This window comes from Gadus morhua, chromosome 19 (genome assembly GCF_902167405.1).
Source record: "Gadus morhua chromosome 19, gadMor3.0, whole genome shotgun sequence".
NCBI lineage: Eukaryota > Metazoa > Chordata > Actinopteri > Gadiformes > Gadidae > Gadus > Gadus morhua.
Genome location: NC_044066.1, coordinates 11,187,462 through 11,208,029, shown reverse-complemented (window position 1 = coordinate 11,208,029; position 20,568 = coordinate 11,187,462). Strand labels below are relative to the sequence as shown.

At 46.9% G+C, this 20,568-nt stretch overlaps 1 protein-coding gene across 3 annotated transcripts in view; it reads right to left on the bottom strand.

Moving 5' to 3' along the window:
• upf2 (UPF2 regulator of nonsense mediated mRNA decay) overlaps window positions 1-19,788 on the bottom strand; it is a 20,964-nt gene extending 1,176 nt beyond the window's left edge. The window contains exons 1-23 of one of the 3 annotated variants that reach the window (XM_030341299.1): window positions 19,682-19,788; window positions 17,937-18,320; window positions 17,290-17,524; window positions 16,362-16,906; window positions 15,834-15,994; window positions 15,152-15,343; window positions 14,625-14,786; window positions 14,098-14,201; window positions 13,833-13,918; window positions 13,604-13,712; window positions 13,065-13,178; window positions 12,852-12,968; window positions 12,314-12,499; window positions 11,370-11,573; window positions 10,110-10,385; window positions 8,906-9,089; window positions 6,330-6,487; window positions 5,581-5,673; window positions 5,269-5,367; window positions 4,127-4,297; window positions 3,029-3,170; window positions 2,269-2,389; window positions 1-292 (exon numbers count right to left, since the gene is read on the bottom strand). The exon at window positions 1-292 is cut by the window's left edge and continues 1,176 nt beyond it. In XM_030341299.1, coding sequence (XP_030197159.1) covers window positions 283-292; window positions 2,269-2,389; window positions 3,029-3,170; window positions 4,127-4,297; window positions 5,269-5,367; window positions 5,581-5,673; window positions 6,330-6,487; window positions 8,906-9,089; window positions 10,110-10,385; window positions 11,370-11,573; window positions 12,314-12,499; window positions 12,852-12,968; window positions 13,065-13,178; window positions 13,604-13,712; window positions 13,833-13,918; window positions 14,098-14,201; window positions 14,625-14,786; window positions 15,152-15,343; window positions 15,834-15,994; window positions 16,362-16,906; window positions 17,290-17,524; window positions 17,937-18,319 — 3,852 coding nt within the window. In that variant the 5' untranslated portion in view covers window position 18,320; window positions 19,682-19,788 and the 3' untranslated portion in view covers window positions 1-282. Of the gene's footprint in view, window positions 293-2,268; window positions 2,390-3,028; window positions 3,171-4,126; window positions 4,298-5,268; window positions 5,368-5,580; window positions 5,674-6,329; window positions 6,488-8,905; window positions 9,090-10,109; window positions 10,386-11,369; window positions 11,574-12,313; window positions 12,500-12,851; window positions 12,969-13,064; window positions 13,179-13,603; window positions 13,713-13,832; window positions 13,919-14,097; window positions 14,202-14,624; window positions 14,787-15,151; window positions 15,344-15,833; window positions 15,995-16,361; window positions 16,907-17,289; window positions 17,525-17,936; window positions 18,321-19,557 lie in introns of all 3 variants that reach the window. The other 2 variants (XM_030341301.1, XM_030341300.1) reach the window with 2 other exon arrangements.
• Window positions 19,789-20,568: the final 780 nt, after the last annotated feature.

Below are 20,568 nucleotides of genomic sequence, written 5' to 3'. Positions count from 1 at the left end.
GGGTCAGGGAGGCGGGGAAGGGGTATGGTGAGTTGGGTGGTGGAGGTGGAGGTGGAGGTGGTGGTGGAGGGGGAGGGGGGGGCATCTGCGCGGGCTTCAGCGGACCACTGGGGGACCTCGTCGCCTCGCTCCGCTCCCGTGTTTGTCCGACGAGTCCCGTCCCCAGCGTGGCCCGTCGTTTGGATGGCTGGCTCGCTCGCTCGTTTTGGTTTTCTCGGTCACTCTCTCTCTCTTTCGCGCTCTCGTTTTCTCATCTCGTGTGCACCCAGGACCAGACTCAGATCAGCGTCTCCTGGGGGACAGAGAAGCGGTTACTGTAGAGACTGCTTCCCAGAGAGCAGGGGTCAGCCTACAGGGGTCAGCCTACAGGGGTCAGCCTACAGGCTACGTGGAAAGCCCCTAAAAAGCCCCTAACCCTAACCCTACACGCTATGAACTACAGGGTACAGCCGGGGAAAGCCTCTACACGCTATGAACTACAGGGTACAGCAGAGATGGAACAAACTACAGGAATCAGCCTACATGCTACAGGGGAAGCCCCTAAAGTCTAAACTACAGGCTACAGCCGAGAGGGAACAGACTACAGGGTTCAGCCTAAGTCTACTGGGATAGCCCCTACAGGCTACAAACTACAGGGTACAGCCGGGGAAAGCCCCTACTGGCTATGAACTACAGGGTACAGCCGGGGAAAGCCCCTACTGGCTATGAACTACAGGGTACAGCTCAGAAGGAACAAACGTCCTCTGGGGTACAGCCTTCAAGTTATGAGTTTATTACACAAGCTATATCCTACAGGGTATATTCTACAGGGTATATATTCTACAGGGTATTATCTGCAGGGTATATTTTGCAGGAAATTTCCCAAAGGCTGTGGGTGTATTCTAAAGGGTAAATACTACCGGGCCTATTCCAGAAGGAATGTCCTACATGGTATGGGTCTATTCTAAAGTTTATGTTAGACAGGGTATGGGTACATTATACAGGGTTTTCTCTGCACAGAAATTCCTACAGGGTATATTGTGTATATTGTACAGGGTATGCTCAACAGGTTATTGGTAAGTTAAATTGCGTATTTTCAACTGGGTATGGGTATGTTGAATCGGGTATATTCTACAGGATATGGATAGATCTTAAAGGGCATGATATGGGTATGCCATTTGAGGGTATTGACAAGGTATGGGTATGTCATATAGGGCATGCATGTACACAAGTGTGTTTAGTGTGGGAGTATCCATTTTCCTCTTGCATTACATCTAATCAATGATAACCAAATCTATCTCCATCCTCTGTTCATATCTGGATATAAAAAACATTGGTATTTGTTTTAGTGTCATGTTTGAGCATCTTATTCAGGAAACATATATATATGATGTAGTCCTCATAGAAACACGGAAAAACACACAAATGTGTGGAAAAAACACACAAATGTTGTAAAGGAAATATACGTTTTAATACAATCTTTTTATTCATAAAGTTCTTTCTGCACAGCTTTAAAAGACAAAATAAAAAAGCTCACTTGAGTATTTAGCACCTGCAACAGGAGAACACATTTAATGTAAACAACTATACATTTTAGAACCATGAGCCTTTATCAAAAGAAATTACAAAAACTCTGTTGAGGTCATCAGTACTTGAGAACATTTACTGTAGCCTGCCTGCAAACGTCCACACACTCCAAACATAAACACACAAGCACATTGACATACAGCCGAAACTAAGCACGTTCCTTTCTTTAAACGACCCATTCTTCACACCCTATTCTCTATCAGTCTGTCTGTCTGTCTCTCGCTCTCTCCGTCTCTCAGACTGCAGGTCCTCTCGTCTGGCTGGCATTAGGCTCCGCCCCCTCACACCTCTGGTTCCTCTCCTGCTTGCTCTGCCTCTCCTGCCTGGCCTGCCTGTCTCGCCTCTCCTGTTGCTCGCCCCATGCCTGCTTCTCAAACCATCTGCTGTGTGTGTGTGTGTGTGTGTGTGTGTGTGTGTGTGTGTGTGTGTGTGTGTGTGTGTGTGTGTGTGTGTGTGTGTGTGTGTGTGTGTGTGTGTGTGTGTGTGTGTGTGTGTGTGTGTGTGTGTGAGTGGTTAAGAGTCAACAACACACACGTCGGTAGTGAGAGTGCCTTTTCATTTCCTTCATGCAGGTCACACATTTCTTTGGGACCGTGCGGTAGGGCGGCTGAGTGTGTGCGCGTGTGGTTGTACGAGAGGCAGGGCGGGAGGGGGAGGATGGTGGGTAGGGGTGAAGGTGAAGGTGAGGGTGAGAGACCTCACCTTCCTCCCGTCTTGAAGATGAGGTCAGCGTTGGGTGCCCCCTTGGGGTGCTGGTACCGCGGACGCCGCTCCCGGTTGGTGTTGGCCGGAGCGGGCCGCTGCGCCAGGGACTGCAGCATCTCTGCACGCACGCGCGCGCACACACACACACACACACACACACACACACACACACACACACACACACACACACACACACACACACACACACACACACACACACACACACACACACACACACACACACAGGGAAAGAAATAACATTTATTTACTTCCCCTTCAGCAGCACACACACAATCGATCAGTTCTAATTGGCTAAAAGTGGGGCCAGGCCAAATGAAGTGTCGGTAATTACAAAACTAGCTTCGCCGGAGATGGTTTCTGCCACGGATGATTTCCCTGAAGTGTTTGGTTTTAATATTCAACGCTCTATAAAAGGGTGGCTACACACTGCAAGAGACTAGAGTAAACACTGTGGCGTTGAACTAAGGTTCAACTTGAAACAAAACGCATCCAAGACACACCAGCAATATTGGAGGAGGAGGAGGAATAAGAAGAGGAAGACCAAGCGGACGGGAAAGCAAAGCAGTAAGAATGAGAGGAGAGAGAGGAGGAGGAAGAGGAGCAAAAAGAGGAAGAGGGAAACCAAAGCAGGAAGTTGAAAAATAAGAAAAGGGGGCGGGGCCTGCCAGGCAGGAAGAAGAGGAGAAAGGAGAGGGGGGGGGGGGAGGAGAGGGGGGGGGGAGGAGCGTGGCGGTACCCTGGTAGTCCTCCTGCTCCTGCCTCTCGTTGATGTCCAGCGTGAGCTTCTTCATGCGCATGCGCTCCTCCTGCTCCGCCTGCTGCTGGTTGAAGTGGTTGGCGGCCAGGTGGGACGACAGCGGCACGTTCAGGATCTTGTACTGCGCACAGCAAACCACACACGCCTTGAATCAGTCTTTATTCTCTGTGAGGTTAAACCCCCCGGGGACAGAAGCCGTTACGGTAGAGGCTGCTTCCCGGAGAGGCCGGGGCGCCGACCCTGCAGGGGTCAGCCTACAGGCTATGAACTACAGGGTACAGGGGTCAGCCTACAGGCTATGAACTACAGGGTACAGCCGAGGGAGTACAAGCTACAGGGGTCAGCCTACAGGCTACGTGGTATGAAGTACAGGGTACAGCCCAGAGGGAAGAACCCCCCCCCCCCCCACCCCCACCCTTTGGCCACTTGAACACACGGGCCTATTGAACCGCGGCTCTGGGTCCATCTACGCCCTGGTGCCTTCTTTGGAGAGGATGCGACCTCTGGTATGCGGAGCTTAGGTTTCCCTGCCAGGAGAGCAGTAGACGTCGGAATGGGAGCTGGAATGTCGCTGACCAGCTTAACATGTGATTCGATATTCCTGCTTGTCTGACTCTGCCATCCACCGCTCCCAGACCTCTTCCAGTTCTACATATGGTTTCACATTGTTCTACACACTCGGAATTCCGAGTCCCCGACTCCCCGCCCATTTGAAGTGACGCATATGCCCCTGAATAACTTTGTGAGCGTGAGCGAGAGCCCTCGAGACAGAGACTGCTAGAACTGGCTCGTCTGGTAAGGAGACAGACAGGCCGTTCAAAACTGGGCAGGCCCCTCATGGCGCCAAAGTACACACACACACACACACACACACACACTCATGAATGAACACACATACGGGTCAATATTATTTCTTAGCTCAGTGGGACAGTGGGGAGCTTGTACAGACAATTTCCTTCAGTTAAACATTTGCTGTGTGTGTGTGTGTGTGTGTGTGTGTGTGTGTGTGTGTGTGTGTGTGTGTGTGTGTGTGTGTGTGTGTGTGTGTGTGTGTGTGTGTGTGACGTGCGGGCGTACCTGCTGCTTGTTGCCCTTGCGCGTGAGCATGACGAACTGCATGCTGTCCGAGATGTCGCCGCCGTCCCCCTCCCCGGGGCCCCCCGGACCCCCCTTCTTCAGCTGGCTCTTTAGCTGCAGGGGGATGGCCACGTCCAGCTGGTGCACCTTCACCACCTCCCCGCTGCGCTGCTGCAGGGGCCACACACACACACACACACCGGGTCAGGGTCTCCGTGGGGACCGTCGCTCTGGGCAGTGCCGTGGGGCGCCCACACTGCTTTGGTGTAATGGGAGCGTGACCAGGGGGAGACGCTGGGAGCGTTGCCCCTTTCTTGGTCACATGTTCGGCACAAACATCACAAGGATACAAGGGAACACAAACAGAAGAAGAGGCCTCACGAGCCAAGGTTTCTAGTCGTGACATAAGGACGCCCAAAGGTCATTTGGTTTGACCTTTCAGTTTCAGTTTCAATTAAAACACTTGGACCTTGAGGGGTACCCACGGTCTAGACTTGGCGCTTGGTTCATTGATAAAACACATCTGGGCCGCAGTGGTGATTACAAATGCATACTAACACAACGCCTTTCAATTGGAGAGAGGAAGGGAGCTGCTTCTCAGGTTAAGGAGAATTCAAACACCGTGTTTTAAATGTACTGTTAGTAAAGTACAGGTTTTATCGTATGTGATAATATTGTAAGGATTTGTTTGATCGCTTTGAATGAAATCGTTGTTGTTGATGTAGTTGATCACTAGACACAGAGCAAGCGGCATTGAGATGACTCCTCATGTGAGCGATGGAGACCTTAAACTATGTATCCGTCATTTTGATTTATATGTAGGGCTTCGGCAGGATGCTTTCAATGACTAAGAAGTGGAGCCGATCACAATCACAGCGGTGAGACGCATTCCAACACGGAATAGCTACTAAATATTTCTTCTTGACTTTCAAGTCTCATAAAAACGATTAGACAGAGTCCAGAATAGCTTTAGATATTTGTCTACACTACATTTAGGATACACCTAGATATAATGTATTATGAATCTCACAACGTTCGTTCCGTTGACAAAAAAAGTTGGCTCAATCCTTAAATTCATTGTTTAAACCCCCTCCTCCAACATTGCTCTTAGAGGTTTGTCAGCCTGGCGTTCCAGTCGCTACCTGCAGGTTCTCCAGCATCATCTTATCCAGGGCCTGGATGAAGTCCTCGTCCTCAGCACACGCCACGTGCTTCAGACCCCCTCCTCGGATGGTCACATCCTGGGGGGGGGGGGGGGGGTGAGGGGTCAAAACATTGATGAAGCATACACACAGAAACACACAAAGCCTTAATATACAGCAAGCTTTGTGTTCCTTATGTTTTTATATAGTCAGTACTTTCGTGTTTTTGTTCCATCTTTCGTAGACTCAAGCCATGTTGAACCGCTTCTTTATAAAAAGGCCCTGAACACACACACACACACACACACTTACGTTGTTCTCCTCATCCGTCTCGTTCTCCTTGTTGGAGTCTGTCAGGTCGTCTGTGTTCTCTTCCTCCTCCTCCTCCTCCCTCTCTGAGCCCTCCTGAAGAAACACGCGCACGCGCGCACACAAACACACACACACACACAGTTAGTCACAACTCAGACAAACATGCCTTGTCCATTCTCCTGATGTGACACTGATAACAGCTGTCGGCCGAGTGCATGTGCACTGCCCTGCGGTCAGGGGCTGTCAACACCCACGCATGGACACACACACACACACACACAAATTGCATAACCGTGAAGGGATGTTTTACAGAATGGGCTTGTAAACCTGTTTTGCTCATAAGCTCATTTATGATCATGAATATGTCATTTTTCGTGAAGGTCAAGGTTTGAGGAACAAGGTTTCAAAGTCTTCCAAGAAATAGAAATGCAACAGCATTCCTTCTAGATATAGATGTTGTGGCTTTGAGTTTTAAGGTTGGTCATTTCTGGAATTCTTGTTGGGCATAAGAAAAATGTGTCTGCCACGGTGGGTGGCACATTAAATATACAACGTCGCTCATTATAAAGCTCATACAAGTCGACGTTATTAAAAGAACCATCACAACCTTTTACAAAACGGGATACTGCGGTTCAACCATTTCACAAAGGAAGTAAACGCTAATTATTCAATTAAATCGCCCCACCCTAAGCATGACATGACATATGATTGACAGCTGCATTGAAACACCACTCCAGGTCGGGGCCCACCTCCTCCTCGTGCTCGTTGATCTCGCTCTCGTTGCCCGACTGCTCCTCGGTCTCGGCCCCGCCCTCTTCCTCCTCATCGCCATCCTCGTCTTCCTCATCTAGCGCTTCGCTCTCGCTCAGGGAGCTGGGACACCGGCCGTCCTTCTCAATGGCTAGACCTGTGGACGGACACACTCACACACACACACACACACACACACACACACACACACACACACACACACACACACACACACACACACACACACACACACACACACACACACACACACACACACACACACAAACTTAACTTAGCGGTCGGAACAAGGAAAAACCCTCCTCAATCTTTGCACCAGCTCCATGCAACTCTTTCAAAGAGTCGCCCGGGGATGTTCGAGACTTGTGGTCAGTGTGAAACCGAAGGGAAGAAGTATGTGTAGAGGGGAGTAAGCCCCCCCCCCCCCCCCGCAAACACACACACACCTAATACACACTTACAGCTGGTACGGGTAGAGTCACATTACCCTTTGTTTGATTGTTTTCCAAAGGTATTGGATAAAGTTTCGCAACCACGGTACTGTGCTTTGATAGTTCCACAAGTTTGCCGGCATCGGAACTGCTAGAAGTGTTGATGTTCTTGTAGGAGGCCAAAGTTCAGGGCTACTGCGAGTGTGGACATATGAGAGATTGATGACAGCAGAGGAGAGGAACTAAGGCTAGAGAACAAGAGGAGCGGCAGGTGAGAGAGATGCACAATGGGCCCAGTGTTAAAATGAAGCAGGGTTTCATTTTTGTCATCATCTTTCTTTTTCATTCCCTTCTCCCTACACCTACACAGTCTCACACACACACACACACACACACACACACACACACACACACACACACACACACACACACACACACACACACACACACACACACACACACACACACACACACACACACACACCTAACAACTAGAAGGTATCAAATTTTATGTGTAATTCAAAAGCATTGTTGGTAGAAAACGTTTAATGTAAACACACACACACACACTTGGGGCGATTAGTCAGTTCAACCAGTGTGATGAATTGGGGAATAAACTAAATGCTCCTGTTCCATCCATGCGTTGTCTGTCCTTTATTGCGTGACATTCAGTATTTGTGTATATTCGTGCACACAGTCACACCGACATACTTCGCTTGGACACGGGCAATTCACCAAAGACAACTATAATGGTAACTGCAGCGCTAATGGTGGTGTTGTCAACACCTGACAACACATACTTTCACCAATCCCGGCAAGGGGGCTTAGCCTGTGTGTGTATCCAAGGGCCGCCAGCCTTCGAGGCCCCCCGACGGAAAAAACAAGCATCCCGCAGAGAGATATCGCTTTCAATTCTACAGTTTAATGGAACATAGTTGTATTTCCTCTTGAGAAAACAACTCGTTTTCAGCAAATGTGAACACTGAAGTTGAGTCCTGCGTACAAAGTATTCCAGCACATTGGTGGATGGGAGTGCTGCCCTGCTACATGGCGTTCACGAGCACAGTCACCCTATTGTTGCATTGCGTGTCCTTCTAAACTACATCGCAAACACAATCCTATCAGCATTGTAATTAAGCAAGGCAGCACCAAAACCAACACAAGATACGATACTAGATCAGGCTGGTCTAGACCAGTTTCATGTTATCGTATGTCGACCTGTTGATGAAACCGCTAAATGAAGCTTAATAGAGGAATTAATCACGTTATCCGCAATTAAAAATATGTTTCACTATTCTTCAGTATTTATAAAGCTTGAATCACCCAATATGAGTAATCGTCTTTGCGAGCCTGTGTGTGTGTTCAGCTCAGGTATGTATCTATTAATGCTCATGCACCGGTCCGACAAGCAGAAGAGCTTGAGGATACAGTGGCAGCTTCCCTCCTACGCATCACAGAAGGGGAATGCTGCTCTGCCAGACAGAGACACACAGAGAGGCAGAACGAGAGAGAGAGAGAGAGAGAGAGACAGAAACAGAGACAGAGACAGAGAGACAGACCTTGCGTGTGACTTAGGGGTACGTCACAATACTGAGTACAGAATTTCCCTCAGTGAGAACCACCGGTTAGATCTAACAAACGTCTCTCATTAATTGCCAGTCACCATTATGTTACACCTTAATAGAAACTGCGAATACATCAGTCTGCAATGCATCGCTCATTTAAATATCGACATTCCTGTCATTACTCTATGCACACAGTGACCTCACCTTAACAACGAGGGCAGAGGCTATCAGTATCACACACTGTAAACAGAAGAGGCTGGTGTATCTGGGATACAACCAATCCTTTTGTTTGACTCCCGTTTCCCTTCACAGCCAACTGTGATTGGAGGTTTGGTTTAAGGGTACTATTTTTGACATGGACCTTGGAATAAAGCGTAAGCCGTTGGTACCTTGTTGTGCTTTTCAAGGTAGCTTCCGTGGGAGTGTGTGTGTGTGTGTGTGTGTGTGTGTGTGTGTGTGTGTGTGTGTTGAATGTACGTGGGTTCCATGTATGTATTCCTTGTGTGTATGTGGAGTAGTGTGTGAGACTGAGTGTGTGAGAGTGTGAGTGAGAGTGCCTACCTAGCTTGACCAGCACCTCGTGCTCCAGGTCGCTGACCTGCCGGCTGGCCTCCTCCAGGGAGGAGCAGAGCCTCATCTTGGGCCTCAGCAGCTCCAGCATGTCGCTGATCATGTAGTCCATGTCGATGGGGAACGGGTGGTCCTTGGTCCACACGTCCAGGCTCTTCTTCCACCAGATGTAGCGCTGTATATACACACACACACACGGTCAGATGAGAGGATGGGTCTTTTGATGAATGCAGTGTTTGGGGCCAGAAGCTGGCAATGCACTTTTGGTGCCAAGGTCATCGTAAACTTAACAGAAGTGATTGTGAGTGAGGAAGACCAGATTATAAAAATGAAAAAGTAATGTAGAAGAGGCAAGTGTGTGTGTGTGTGTGTGTGTGTGTGTGTGTGTGTGTGTGTGTGTGTGTGTGTGTGTGTGTGTGTGTGTGTGTGTGTGTGTGTGTGTGTGTGTGTGTGTGTGTGTGTGTGTGTGTGTGTGTGTGTGTGTGTGAGAGAATGGGGTATGTACCAGCAATTCAGTTATAAAAACCTTGAAACAAACGTTGCTACTACTTGACTCATTCATTTCCATTCACACTTTAATACAAAAATAGATCGGTGTGTATCACGCCTTTCAATACCAACGATCCCCATATATATATATATATATATTAGAGCTGTCAGTTAAACGCGTTATTAACGGCGTTAACGCAAACCAAATTTAACGGCGTTAAAGTTTTTATCGCGCGATTAACGCAATTATTTTATAAAAAAAAAAAAAAAAAATTTTTTTTTTTTTTTTTCTTTGGCTCAAAACAAAGAAGCAGTAGCCTGACTGCTATGTTCAAATGACATTTGTTCAAAGCAGTCGTTTAATTGCACTATAGGCTCTTTTTTTGTATCGTCCTGTTTTGATCAGTGTATATGCCAATGTTGTTATCAATAAAAAATCATTTGCACAAGGCAAGCCGATGCACTTCACCATGTTGATAAGAGAATTAAAATGAGAAGAATTATGGGACAAAAAAATCAAGGGATATTTAGCATAGAAAAATAATTTGCGATTAATCGCGATTAATTAGAGTTAACTATGACATTAATGCGATTAATCATGATTAAATATTTTAATCGCTTGACAGCTCTAATATATATATATATAAAAAAGAGAGAGAGAGAGAGAGCGAGAGAGAGAGCGAGAGCGAGAGAGAGAGACGTCTACCTGGAAGTAGATGAGGAAGCAGTCCAGCTTGCGCTTGCTGGAGCCGCGGTCAAAATACTGACCGCAGGCGTCCAGCAGCGTGCACACCAGCCGGATGCGGAACAGGTGCTCGGGGGGGTCCAGGGGCCCGGGGCCGCCGTCGGGGTTCACCCCGAACGAGATGAAGGAGAAGAGGGTGCGGAAGATGACCGCCGACTCCACCATGCGGTAGTTGTACAGCTCGCCCAGGAACTTGGCGCTGCTGATGCGGCGCTGGTTGAACTTGGGCTGGTTGACCTGGGGGGTGGGGGAGGGGGGGCGGAGGGGAGGCATGGTGGGTAGGAAGGGTGGCTTCATGAGTGGTGTTACTATAAAACAGATCAAAGTTGATCAAGCACTTGTATTAACTTAATTCAGGCTAGAATGGGGATAAGTGGAGAACTATGCATGTGTGGATGGGAAGGCCGGTCAGGGGGAGTCTGCATGCCTTGATGTAGACATTTTTCATTATTATACATGAATAAGGGTGTAATGGTTGAAAAGTAGAACCAAGTGGCCATGACATACACTTTAAGGGAAGTGCTTCATTTAATTTTTGGTTTCCTTAATTAATTTAAGTTCACTTATGAATTTATTTTATAGTTTCCTTGATGTGTTGATATTCAATATACATTGATATTCAATTGATTGATTTAATAAAATCATTCAATTAAACCGAACTGTTAAACAATGACACGCAACTTCAACAGTGGGAAAAGACACAATGTTAGACCTCAAAACCCAACATCATATCTAATACACCTAGGGCCTAGGCTGACAACCACAGCCAGGGAAACGTGCACTATGGGCTGCCACGTGTCCTGGTCGCCTGACGTGGTTCAAGCCCCGTGAGCTATCCTCAAGGTAGCTGTCATCACCCTTAGGTAAACTACAATCCTCCGCCTTGACAGCCCCGTGTCAACCACTTGACATCCAATCAGTCAACAATCATTTCCCCGTCCCATCTAGCTATCACGCACCTCCATGCACACGCGACCCAGCCTGAGTGAACATGAGACCCCGCCCCCTTTCTCATCCACATTCCCTTCCTCCTCCAATCACACACCATCTTGCCAAGCCAACACGTGGCCCCGCCCCCGTCCACTTTTCCCCAGAACACACGCAGCTCCACGGGCCGAGTCACCAAGAGGCCACGCCCGCCTTCCACCAATCCCTCCCATCGCACAAATTCTTGCCCGGTAGAGTCAGCCCCTTTCCCCTCGCTCTCCTCCAATCACCAACCTCCATGCCCAGGCGGATGTCCTCCAGCACGCCGTCGACCACGTGCACGCCCACGTCCTCCTGGTAGGCCACGAGGCCGGCCAGCAGGTTGGCCACGCAGTGGACGCTGTTGTACTTGACGTTCCAGATGTTCACCATGCAGCAGATCAGGTAGCTCTTCACCTCCACGTCCTGCCAGGGAAGCTTGCGCATCTGCCTCAGCACCTGGGGGACGGTGGGTGGGGGGACGGGGTGGGTGGGTGGGTGGGTGGATGGGTGGACGGACGGACAGACGGGCAAAGAGGACGGAGAAAGAGAAATGTGTTGGTCATTGAAACGTATTGAGTGTTTTCTGCTTATAACTTTCTAATTGAAAAGGCAAATAATGCTTTGTGGCTCTTCCCTGTTTTTGATTTCCTAAAACAGAAAAGCACACACGTTTGAGTCATTAATTCAGGCTCATGTAACTTGTGATGGCCGTTTGACATTATTTATACCATGCTTTAGCAGCTTAATCGAACAACATGATCGATGTATAGACCATGCTGAAAACAATTGTCTGATGCAGCTCTAGTCTAGCATGACCATTAAAAAGATTTATCTTTAAAGTGTTTGTGGCATTCAGCCAGCATTGCTCAGTGTGTGCATAATGCCCTAAATACACACAAAACATAAAGCTGTATTTGTGTATTTGGCAAATCATATACCACAACAAATACAAAGTAATACATGGTGGCTGATGATCATCTAACAGTCTGATCTCAAATAAAAAATATATCAAATTAACATTGGAATGAAAGTATTTCGTATGTTGAACCCTGATTCAATACGACAATCAAAAACATGCAAATCTACACATTTCTGACAAGGCCCATTCAAAAAAAGACAGCTTTGCTTAAGTCCTAGAGCTCCAGGATTGAAACCGGTTCAATCTCGACCGCCCCACTGACGGGTTCACCGCCCACCTTCTCGGTGGTGACCTTGGACAGGTCCTTGTAGAGCAGCTTGCGGATGTACTCCTGCAGCGGGGGTCTCCTCTTGCGCACCGTCTTCTCCATGGGGGGCGGGTTGCAGTAGTAGTAGGCGTTCTCCACCATGGTGATGTAGCGCGCGTCCAGGTGCTGCGCCTGCTTCTTGCGCATCATTTGCTCCTGAGATGGTGGGGAGAGAAAAAAGACAGACGGACAAAATATTATGAATTATTAATAATCTCCCGTTGGGATTTGGTCCGACTGCAAAACTCTGTCTGTGTGGACATTTGATAGGTTTGCCATCCAAATTAAATTCTGATGAAATGCACTTTGGCTTAAGGGGCAGGATAATGTAGTGGTCCTCAGTACCGGGTTTGATCCCAAAGGTCCACATCCTAACACATCCTTTCCCCCCTACCTGCTCCTTCATGACATATCTGAATTCACTCATGATCCAGCAAAGTGTGTGCATGCCTGACTGTGTGCCTCTGTGCCTATGTGCGTATGTGTGAGTATGCGTGCGTGTGTGTACCAGGAGGACGCTAGTGCGCAGGTGGGATTCCGGGGATCTGAAGAGGAAGCGGCCACAGGTCTCCAGCAAGGTGCAGGCCATCTCTATATGGTGGTGGGAGAAGTCTGACAGTAGCATCTGCAACACACACACACACACACACACACAAACACTAAAACACGGTCCTGCTTAAAGTCACATAGGATGTTTGCTGATGATTTTGAATGACATTACCTTCAGACAATGGAGTGAGTCTGTTTTGGAGAACATCTTGAACTTGGCCAGCTCTCCGATGAACCTCACTGTCTTGTTTTTGGTCTCAATGTTAATCTGGTCCTTCTTACGGATCTGAAAGATGGAAAATAGTAAAGCTTGAGTTTGATGCAATTCCTTCCGGACAGAATTTACAGTTGAACCCCATTCATTTCATCTGGGATATTTATAGATTGATATCAAAGATGCATTCATATTAGTTTTTAATCTTGGTCATTATTGTTGAACAAGGACTATAAAGAAATGTAATCTATATAATCACTGGAATTTGATAGTGCTTTACCGTAGGTCCAAATATATATATATATATATATATATATATATATATATATATATATATATATATATATATATATATATATATATATATAAAAAGATTGTCAGTATTTGATCTGAGGTGTCTTCATGAATGAGGGGTTATATCTAAGGCCTAATACAGTATACTAAGCATGTAGTTAAAGTGTCAATGTATCAACGACCCATGACAGGGGAGAACCTACGTGGAACCTGAAGTCTCCCTTGAGCATGGAGCAAAGGTCCTCGGCCACATCGGACATGCAGGGGTGAAGGGTCGCCACCAAGCGGGAGTAGAAGGGGAGCAGATCCAGCCTGGGATTCAGGGAAAAAAAGAGGAAAGATTAGTATAATTCAAACGCATTACAATGGCGCCCCCTTTTGGTGGTGTGCGGTAACTGCAATGCAACGGACTGTTCGGGAATGCACTTCTACCTCTGTCTGGGAACGGTGAAGAGGGCTCGCACCAGCTTCCTCCTGTTGGACTTGGTGTTCATGTTCATGCAGAAGTCCATGGCGGCCTGTGTACACACACAATTATAATTAACATGGATGAAAAGCTCCAGTGTTTTCTTTCATTGAGAAACATTTGAAATGTTTTGGATTTAAAACTGGTTCCAGAAGTAAAAAGGTAATTCAAAACTTGGCTGGATCGACAACAGAGGACATAATAAAAAGATATTAGAGCTCAAATGTTGACCTTGTCAATGAGGTCCCGGTTCACACAGTTGGGAAGCTGCTGGATGAAGGCATCCACGATGAGCTTGAGGTGGGAGCCAGTGCTGGCCTCCTCATCTTCTTGCTCTGCACAGAGGGGAAAGCACGCAAATAAAGTGAGCGGAGGTTTAAGGACACAGGGACTGAACACTTGTAGCATATATCATTCTCTGTTTGAAATGCAGGGTAGTGTGGTGAAGAACAGAAGACGACTTGGAAGTTGTAACTTTGGAGTGGTCAGATTGAATAATAAAAAAAAAATAACCACACACCAGCATTCGATCATGGCGTGTTGTTGGATTTCCTCATAACTACGTTTTGTGTTGAGGATTTGGCTAGTCACTGAAGCAAACCAATCTAAGGTCTGATGGCAGGCAAGCTCAAATCTGGATGAACAGGCTTTTACTTTTCTTTCGCTTCGTGTTTGTTTCGACCAATCGTGTAGCTTGAAGCCGGGAACCCGTAAGCATCTCCCACCATGTAGGACTGCCGGATGCATGGTGCGGCTACCTTGCTCGTCCAACAGTTTCTTGGCCAGCTCCTCGTTCTCCGTCTCCTCGGGGCCCTCCAGTTCCAGGGGGTCCTCGGCGATGTCCAGGGCCTCTAGCTCCAGCTCCAGCTCCTCCGTGGTCGCCGCTGCCGCCACCGCCGCCTCCTTCGCCTCTTTGGCTTCTGAATCAGGCAAATAAACATGGTGTTTGAGTGTGTGTTGGACAATGTACCAATATCCTGTGCTTACAATAAAGGTAAAACTCCACTCTGGTACAAACACCTCTAAGGGCAAAGCAAAAGTATTGCAAACAAGACAGAAGTGCATGATTTAAAGGATGCATTTACTTTAAAAAGGTTACAGGATTTTCAACCCGCACGCTTATGTCGATTGTGCAATGTGATACATCCTCAGTCGATAGTCTACTTTGAATCCAAAGCTAGTTCCCCTCAAGGTTTCTTCCCGTTATCTCTGTTTAATTAACACGTTCCCAACCCTGATGAATATAGCACCACTCTTCCAGGTTCTCTCCTTGACACCTCCTTACCTTTGGCCTCTTCCCTCTCCTTGGCCTGGCCGCTCTTCTCGTTGTCCTTGAAGAGGATGGCGGGCACGAAGGCCTTGAGGTCCACCATGTTCTCGTAGAAGTTGCGGGCGTCCTCGTCCTCCCAGATGCCCCCCTCCAGGTCGTACTCTCCTGGCTTACCGGGCATGAAGATGTCAATGCCGGGGCCGTGTTCTGTGTAGTAGGGACCGGAAATAAAGTTACACACTTTATTGTATTACTTTTATTTATACTATAATACTATTTAGCTGTGAACTATTTGCCAAGTGAGTCACAAAGGAAACCCTTTTCCTATAGCGTTCCTGCACTGTATCCATCTGTCATCATCTTTTTAGAAACTGGGTTCTTCAGTTCTTTTTTTTGTAATGACTACAACATTGATTGGATGGATGGTTGGTTTTCAGCCTCCTTTTTCAAGTCCCTTTCAATGAAACTGTCAAATGAAAAGTGATTGTTAGCCCCCACGAGGACTAGAAACCACACTACATAGCGATATTGGGGGATTTGGAACTGAAGAACCGTAAAAACCCTTGTCCAGTCTGAGCTAACATCAGTCTAAATGAGCGTCCCGGTCTCAACATCCCTACAGCTCTAAGAGTCAGAGGAAAGAGGTTTCCGCTCAGCATGCTGGGTACGCCAAGCTCTGGGTAGCACTAGCACACACCCTCCTGGACGGTCTTGTCCTGGGGCAGCTCGGGCATGTTCTCGTCCAGCAGGTCAGCCAGGGACTGAGTGTTGGCGAGCAGCTTCTGGTAGGAAGTGGCAAACTCCTCGTGCTGCTTGTGCCGGTCCTCACTGAGCTCGCCCTTGGAGTGGAGAATACGTCTGGATGGATTGAGAGACAGAGATTGAGCAGAATTCAGAACAAAAATGAAAAAAGCTAAATCATTTAAATATTGTTATGCACTGCAGTACTGTAATTACAGTAGTGTAATTACAGTACTGTAATAACAGTACTGTAATTATAATTCCAATTTCAACATAATCCGTTTAGGGTTCTTCAAAAAATGGGAACATTGAAATAAAATTGAGAATATGGATTGGGATATCATTCATATGATCTATAATCAAATAAAAATAGGCATTGCTACTTAAAGGAAACTAGACGTCAGAGAACCGCAATGGCCAAATGGGTCAAAGCCACTTCGTCACACTGCGGTCCGACGCAAGGAAGGCAGCCCGGCAGCCCAACCTGTTCTGCCTCTCGATGTTCTGTAGCTCGCGGTGGTCCTTTTTCAGGTGCTTGGTGAGCGACGTGAAGTACTCCCTCAGCAGGTTCTGGAAGGGCGTCTGCTTCTCCACGCTGATGATCTCGCTGGGCGGGAACGCCAGGGCGAACTTGTCGGCGGCCAGCTTCACCTTGCGCGGCACCAGGCCGGCGATGTCGTCGCCACAGTGCTTGCAGAAGCTGATCACCACGGAGACGTGCGTGTGCATCTCGCGGTCCACGCTGATGATGCTCTTGAGCTGCTCGTAGATGAGGGACAGGCCCTCGCGGTCCGTGAAGAGGCCCACGACGGTGAGCTCGGCGATGAAGCGCAGGTCCGTGCGCAGCTTGCTCACGTTGGGCGCCTTCTCCTCCTTGCGCGCCTCAAAGTGCCGCTTCCACGCCTGCAGCAGCAGCGGGGCGAACTCGGCGTAGCGCTGGTGGAAGAGGGAGCAGAGGTGCACCGAGCAGCCCACGTCCGAGATCTTCAGCTTGGCCTCCACCACGGAGGCCACCGCCTCGCCGATGTACTGCAGAAACAAAAATCAAACTTCATGAGTTGGGGGGTGGGGCACTTTTTCATGCGGAACAACAATGCAAAGTGATAAACGAAAGGAATTGACGGATGGGTTCCAAGAAATCCGTTTAGGAGCACCAATGAGAGAAACAGATAAATAAAATGCGGTAAAATCGGATCGGAGAAAGCTTCAAAAAGGAATGCCCCACTACTTATCATAATTATCGCAGTGTTATTTTTGGACGCTATTCTAAACAATAGGCTACAACAAATGGTCAACAGCGTTCACACAATTAAAAAAATGAAAAATAAATGCTGGACTGAATCTGAAGTCCAGAGAGAGAGTGAGTGAGTCACGATGGGAGACCCCTAAACGCCGTACTCGGGGGCCCTCACCTTGCTGAGGTTGAGCGCGCCAAAGTCGGTGGAGAGCGAGTCGCGCTGCTGCTCGGTGAGCGTGCGCAGCTTCTTGACGAACGCCGTGTTCTTCTTGAGGCTGGAGTCCAGGCGGCTGAAGAAGGCCTCCTCGGGGCGGCCCTCCTGGATGTTCTGGTTCTTGCTGCGGAGCTCCTTCCTGCTGTGGTGGCGCTCCCACGCCTCCTGGTGCAGCTGGTGGGACTCCTCCTTCTCCCTGCACGGGTAGGGGGAATCAAGGACAAAAACATCAGGGGTTAGAATAGTAACGACTGCCACTTACGCTTACTGAAATGGACAGGATACGGGTTGGTGGCTGAAACTATGAAATCTTGATTTTACTTGGCAAAAAAATACCGGACAACACTTTGGGCTCTAGCCCAATTAATCATTGACATTAATCATTGGAGATTTGAAAAAAATATGGTTAAATTGAAAGAAATTGATTGATGAGTGAGATGAATCAACAATAAAAAATAGATATAATCGCTTTTCAGATATCTAGGTCCATAAAGGCACCTGATACTGCTTATTGTCCCAAGAGGTGGTGCCGAAGAATAACCCCAGGAGGCACTTTTAATTTCAAGCCAGCAACTCCAGAAGCCCGAGGTCACATGACTGTCACTCACTTCAGCTGCGCCGCCTCCTCCTCCCGCTGCCGCTTCTCCTCCTCCTCCTGGAGCTTCTTCTCCTGCTCCTCCTGCAGCCTCTTCTCCTCCTCCTCCTTCTTCCGCTGCTCCTCCTCAGCCTTCTGCTTCTCCTCCTCCTTCTTCTTGCGGTCCTTCTCCTCCCTCTTGCGCTTCTCCTCCTCCAGACGCTTCCTCTTCTCCTCGGCCGCCGCCGCCTTCGCGCCCCCGTCCTTCTTGCCGCCGCTCATCTTGTCGTCCTTGGCCTTGTCCCTCGGTAGCCTTCGCTCGCCGTCCCGCTCCCTCTCCTTCTCGCGCTCCTTGCTGCTGAAGGAGCTCACCTCCTTCTCGTCCATGTTGATCGATCGCTTGCGTTCCGCAGGCATGCTGGAGTCAAACACAGAGAAATTACATAAGTACTTGCTGATTCCAGATGGGACATTCGCAGTCACAGCTGAAGTACAGGGACAGTAACGAGTATTCAAAAGAGATGCATTATTTTAGATGAGAATGTCAATAAATAAGGATATATATACACACATCTATATAATAGGAGTAGAATGAGTGTTGATGAGGGACATTAAGGAACATTACAGAATTGTTAAACTGCAGCAATAGATGTAGAGCAAAACTGTACCTTCAGTGTACGTATCCTAAATGATTTTAAGGTTAAGGTAAACTTATACAGTATGCAAATATTGTCAAAAATAGTATTTTAAAACAAAATGCATTTAGCATAATTATCCCAATGTGTTATTGAAACATTATTTCACGTATAGACTGAACACTGTTTACGTTCAGTGTTCAGTCTATACAATTAAGATCCAAACAAATATCACAACGTGGCCACACAACGTTGGGAAACGGGTTGGCCACATACAACTTTCTACGGTAGAATACATCAACACTTCACATGCTCAAACGACACATACACACACACACACTACGAGGAAGCAAAGTAATATCCCTTACACACATAAGAAATTGATGTGCCGCAGACCATAAGTCAGATATATAAACACAAAATGTAACCCAGGTTTGATTTGCATTTATTTACTAATCTAATATATTCATGCCTACATTGTGTATATCAGTATACAGCAGAGTATTGCTGATCGAGGTACGATTGACAGATCCCTCCAGCGAACTCGCTGGAGGTGAAAGGAAAGGGTTACTTTCATTATTTATTGTTTTGTTTTGTATCCATCACTATGTGCCTTTTTTTAAATTGTATTCAAAGGAGTTTGCATAACTATTATATTATAATACAATAATCCCTTATGATGGAATAATATATTCTTAACTTCTGCGGGAATAATTTGTTGTTTGTGATCCATCACGGCCTCGTTAGTGGGTTTAGCATGCCAGCTAACGGAAGCTAATCTTGGCTAACTCTGTGCTAACGTGATGGAACAGGTGCAACTGCATCGCAATACTTGGTCTAAATAATCGATAAACTGAAACGTACATAACGTTTATGTTCTCGCAGTGTTCCAGTAGAACATATTTCCCATGATAAATAATATTTTGAAGCGAAATGACGTTAGCTTAGCTAGATATTAGCCATGCCAAGTTAGCGTTGGGCCACTTGAAGAATTCACACTGATGTAAACAAATGTCTTACCAACGGTCGCTTTCGTATTGCGCTTGTTAAAACGTCGGCGCAAATAGTAAAACAGCAACTCAATACGTGCTCTGCATGTTGTATGATAATATGTGCGGTATATATATAAAGAATAAACGGTTACCTTATACTTGAAGCAAAGTAAACATCGGACTCGAACGTTAGTTTCCGTGTAACAACACAAGGACCCCGTTGTTTTGGTTTAACAAATCGTGCCTTACTAAAACTTGTTCATGTCGCTCTAGTTTTGCGAAAATGGATTTCTATAAACGGCCATGTTTCGATATACCTTCAAATACAGTCAACTAATACTCAACATAATGATTCATATTTTATTTAATATTTTTACCGACTGGCAATATTAATGGCAGCTTTTGTTTGAAACGTATTTTGTAGTTCGTTTTCATAAAATTAGCCGAACTACAAACAACGCAACACATGTTTAATCATCTGGAACACACCATTATATAACATATATGATCGTAGGTTTGTAGGCTAAATAAGTCTACCAACTACCAACCTATGTTAACCCCACTGTTAATCCCAGTAGCGTGTAAGAAATGTATCAATTGTAATATTATCTAGGCTATTTAAAAGGTCGGTCTCGAATAAAATAAACATGATGAAAATAAAATACTTTTGGGAAAACCTATTCTATATAGGCTGGGAAGGCTGGCCTTTTACCAGATCTGACATTGTCTGCGTTTTTCGTTTCATAGTCAAGTTACGGTAGGCTATGAAGTTGGAAATAGGTATATCTGAACAATTAGGTTAAACGTGTGTGTGTGTGTGTGTGTGTGTGTGTGTGTGTGTGTGTGTGTGTGTGTGTGTGTGTGTGTGTGTGTGTGTGTGTGTGTGTGTGTGTGTGTGTGTGTGTGTGTGTGTGTGTGTGTGTGTGTGTGTGTGTGTACGCACTACACCACCCGAAATATCGTAGGCCTACTATAACATTTCAAATATTTGTTTTGCTTGGGGAAATGTTCTAGTTTCAAAGTTGTCCTATTATAATGT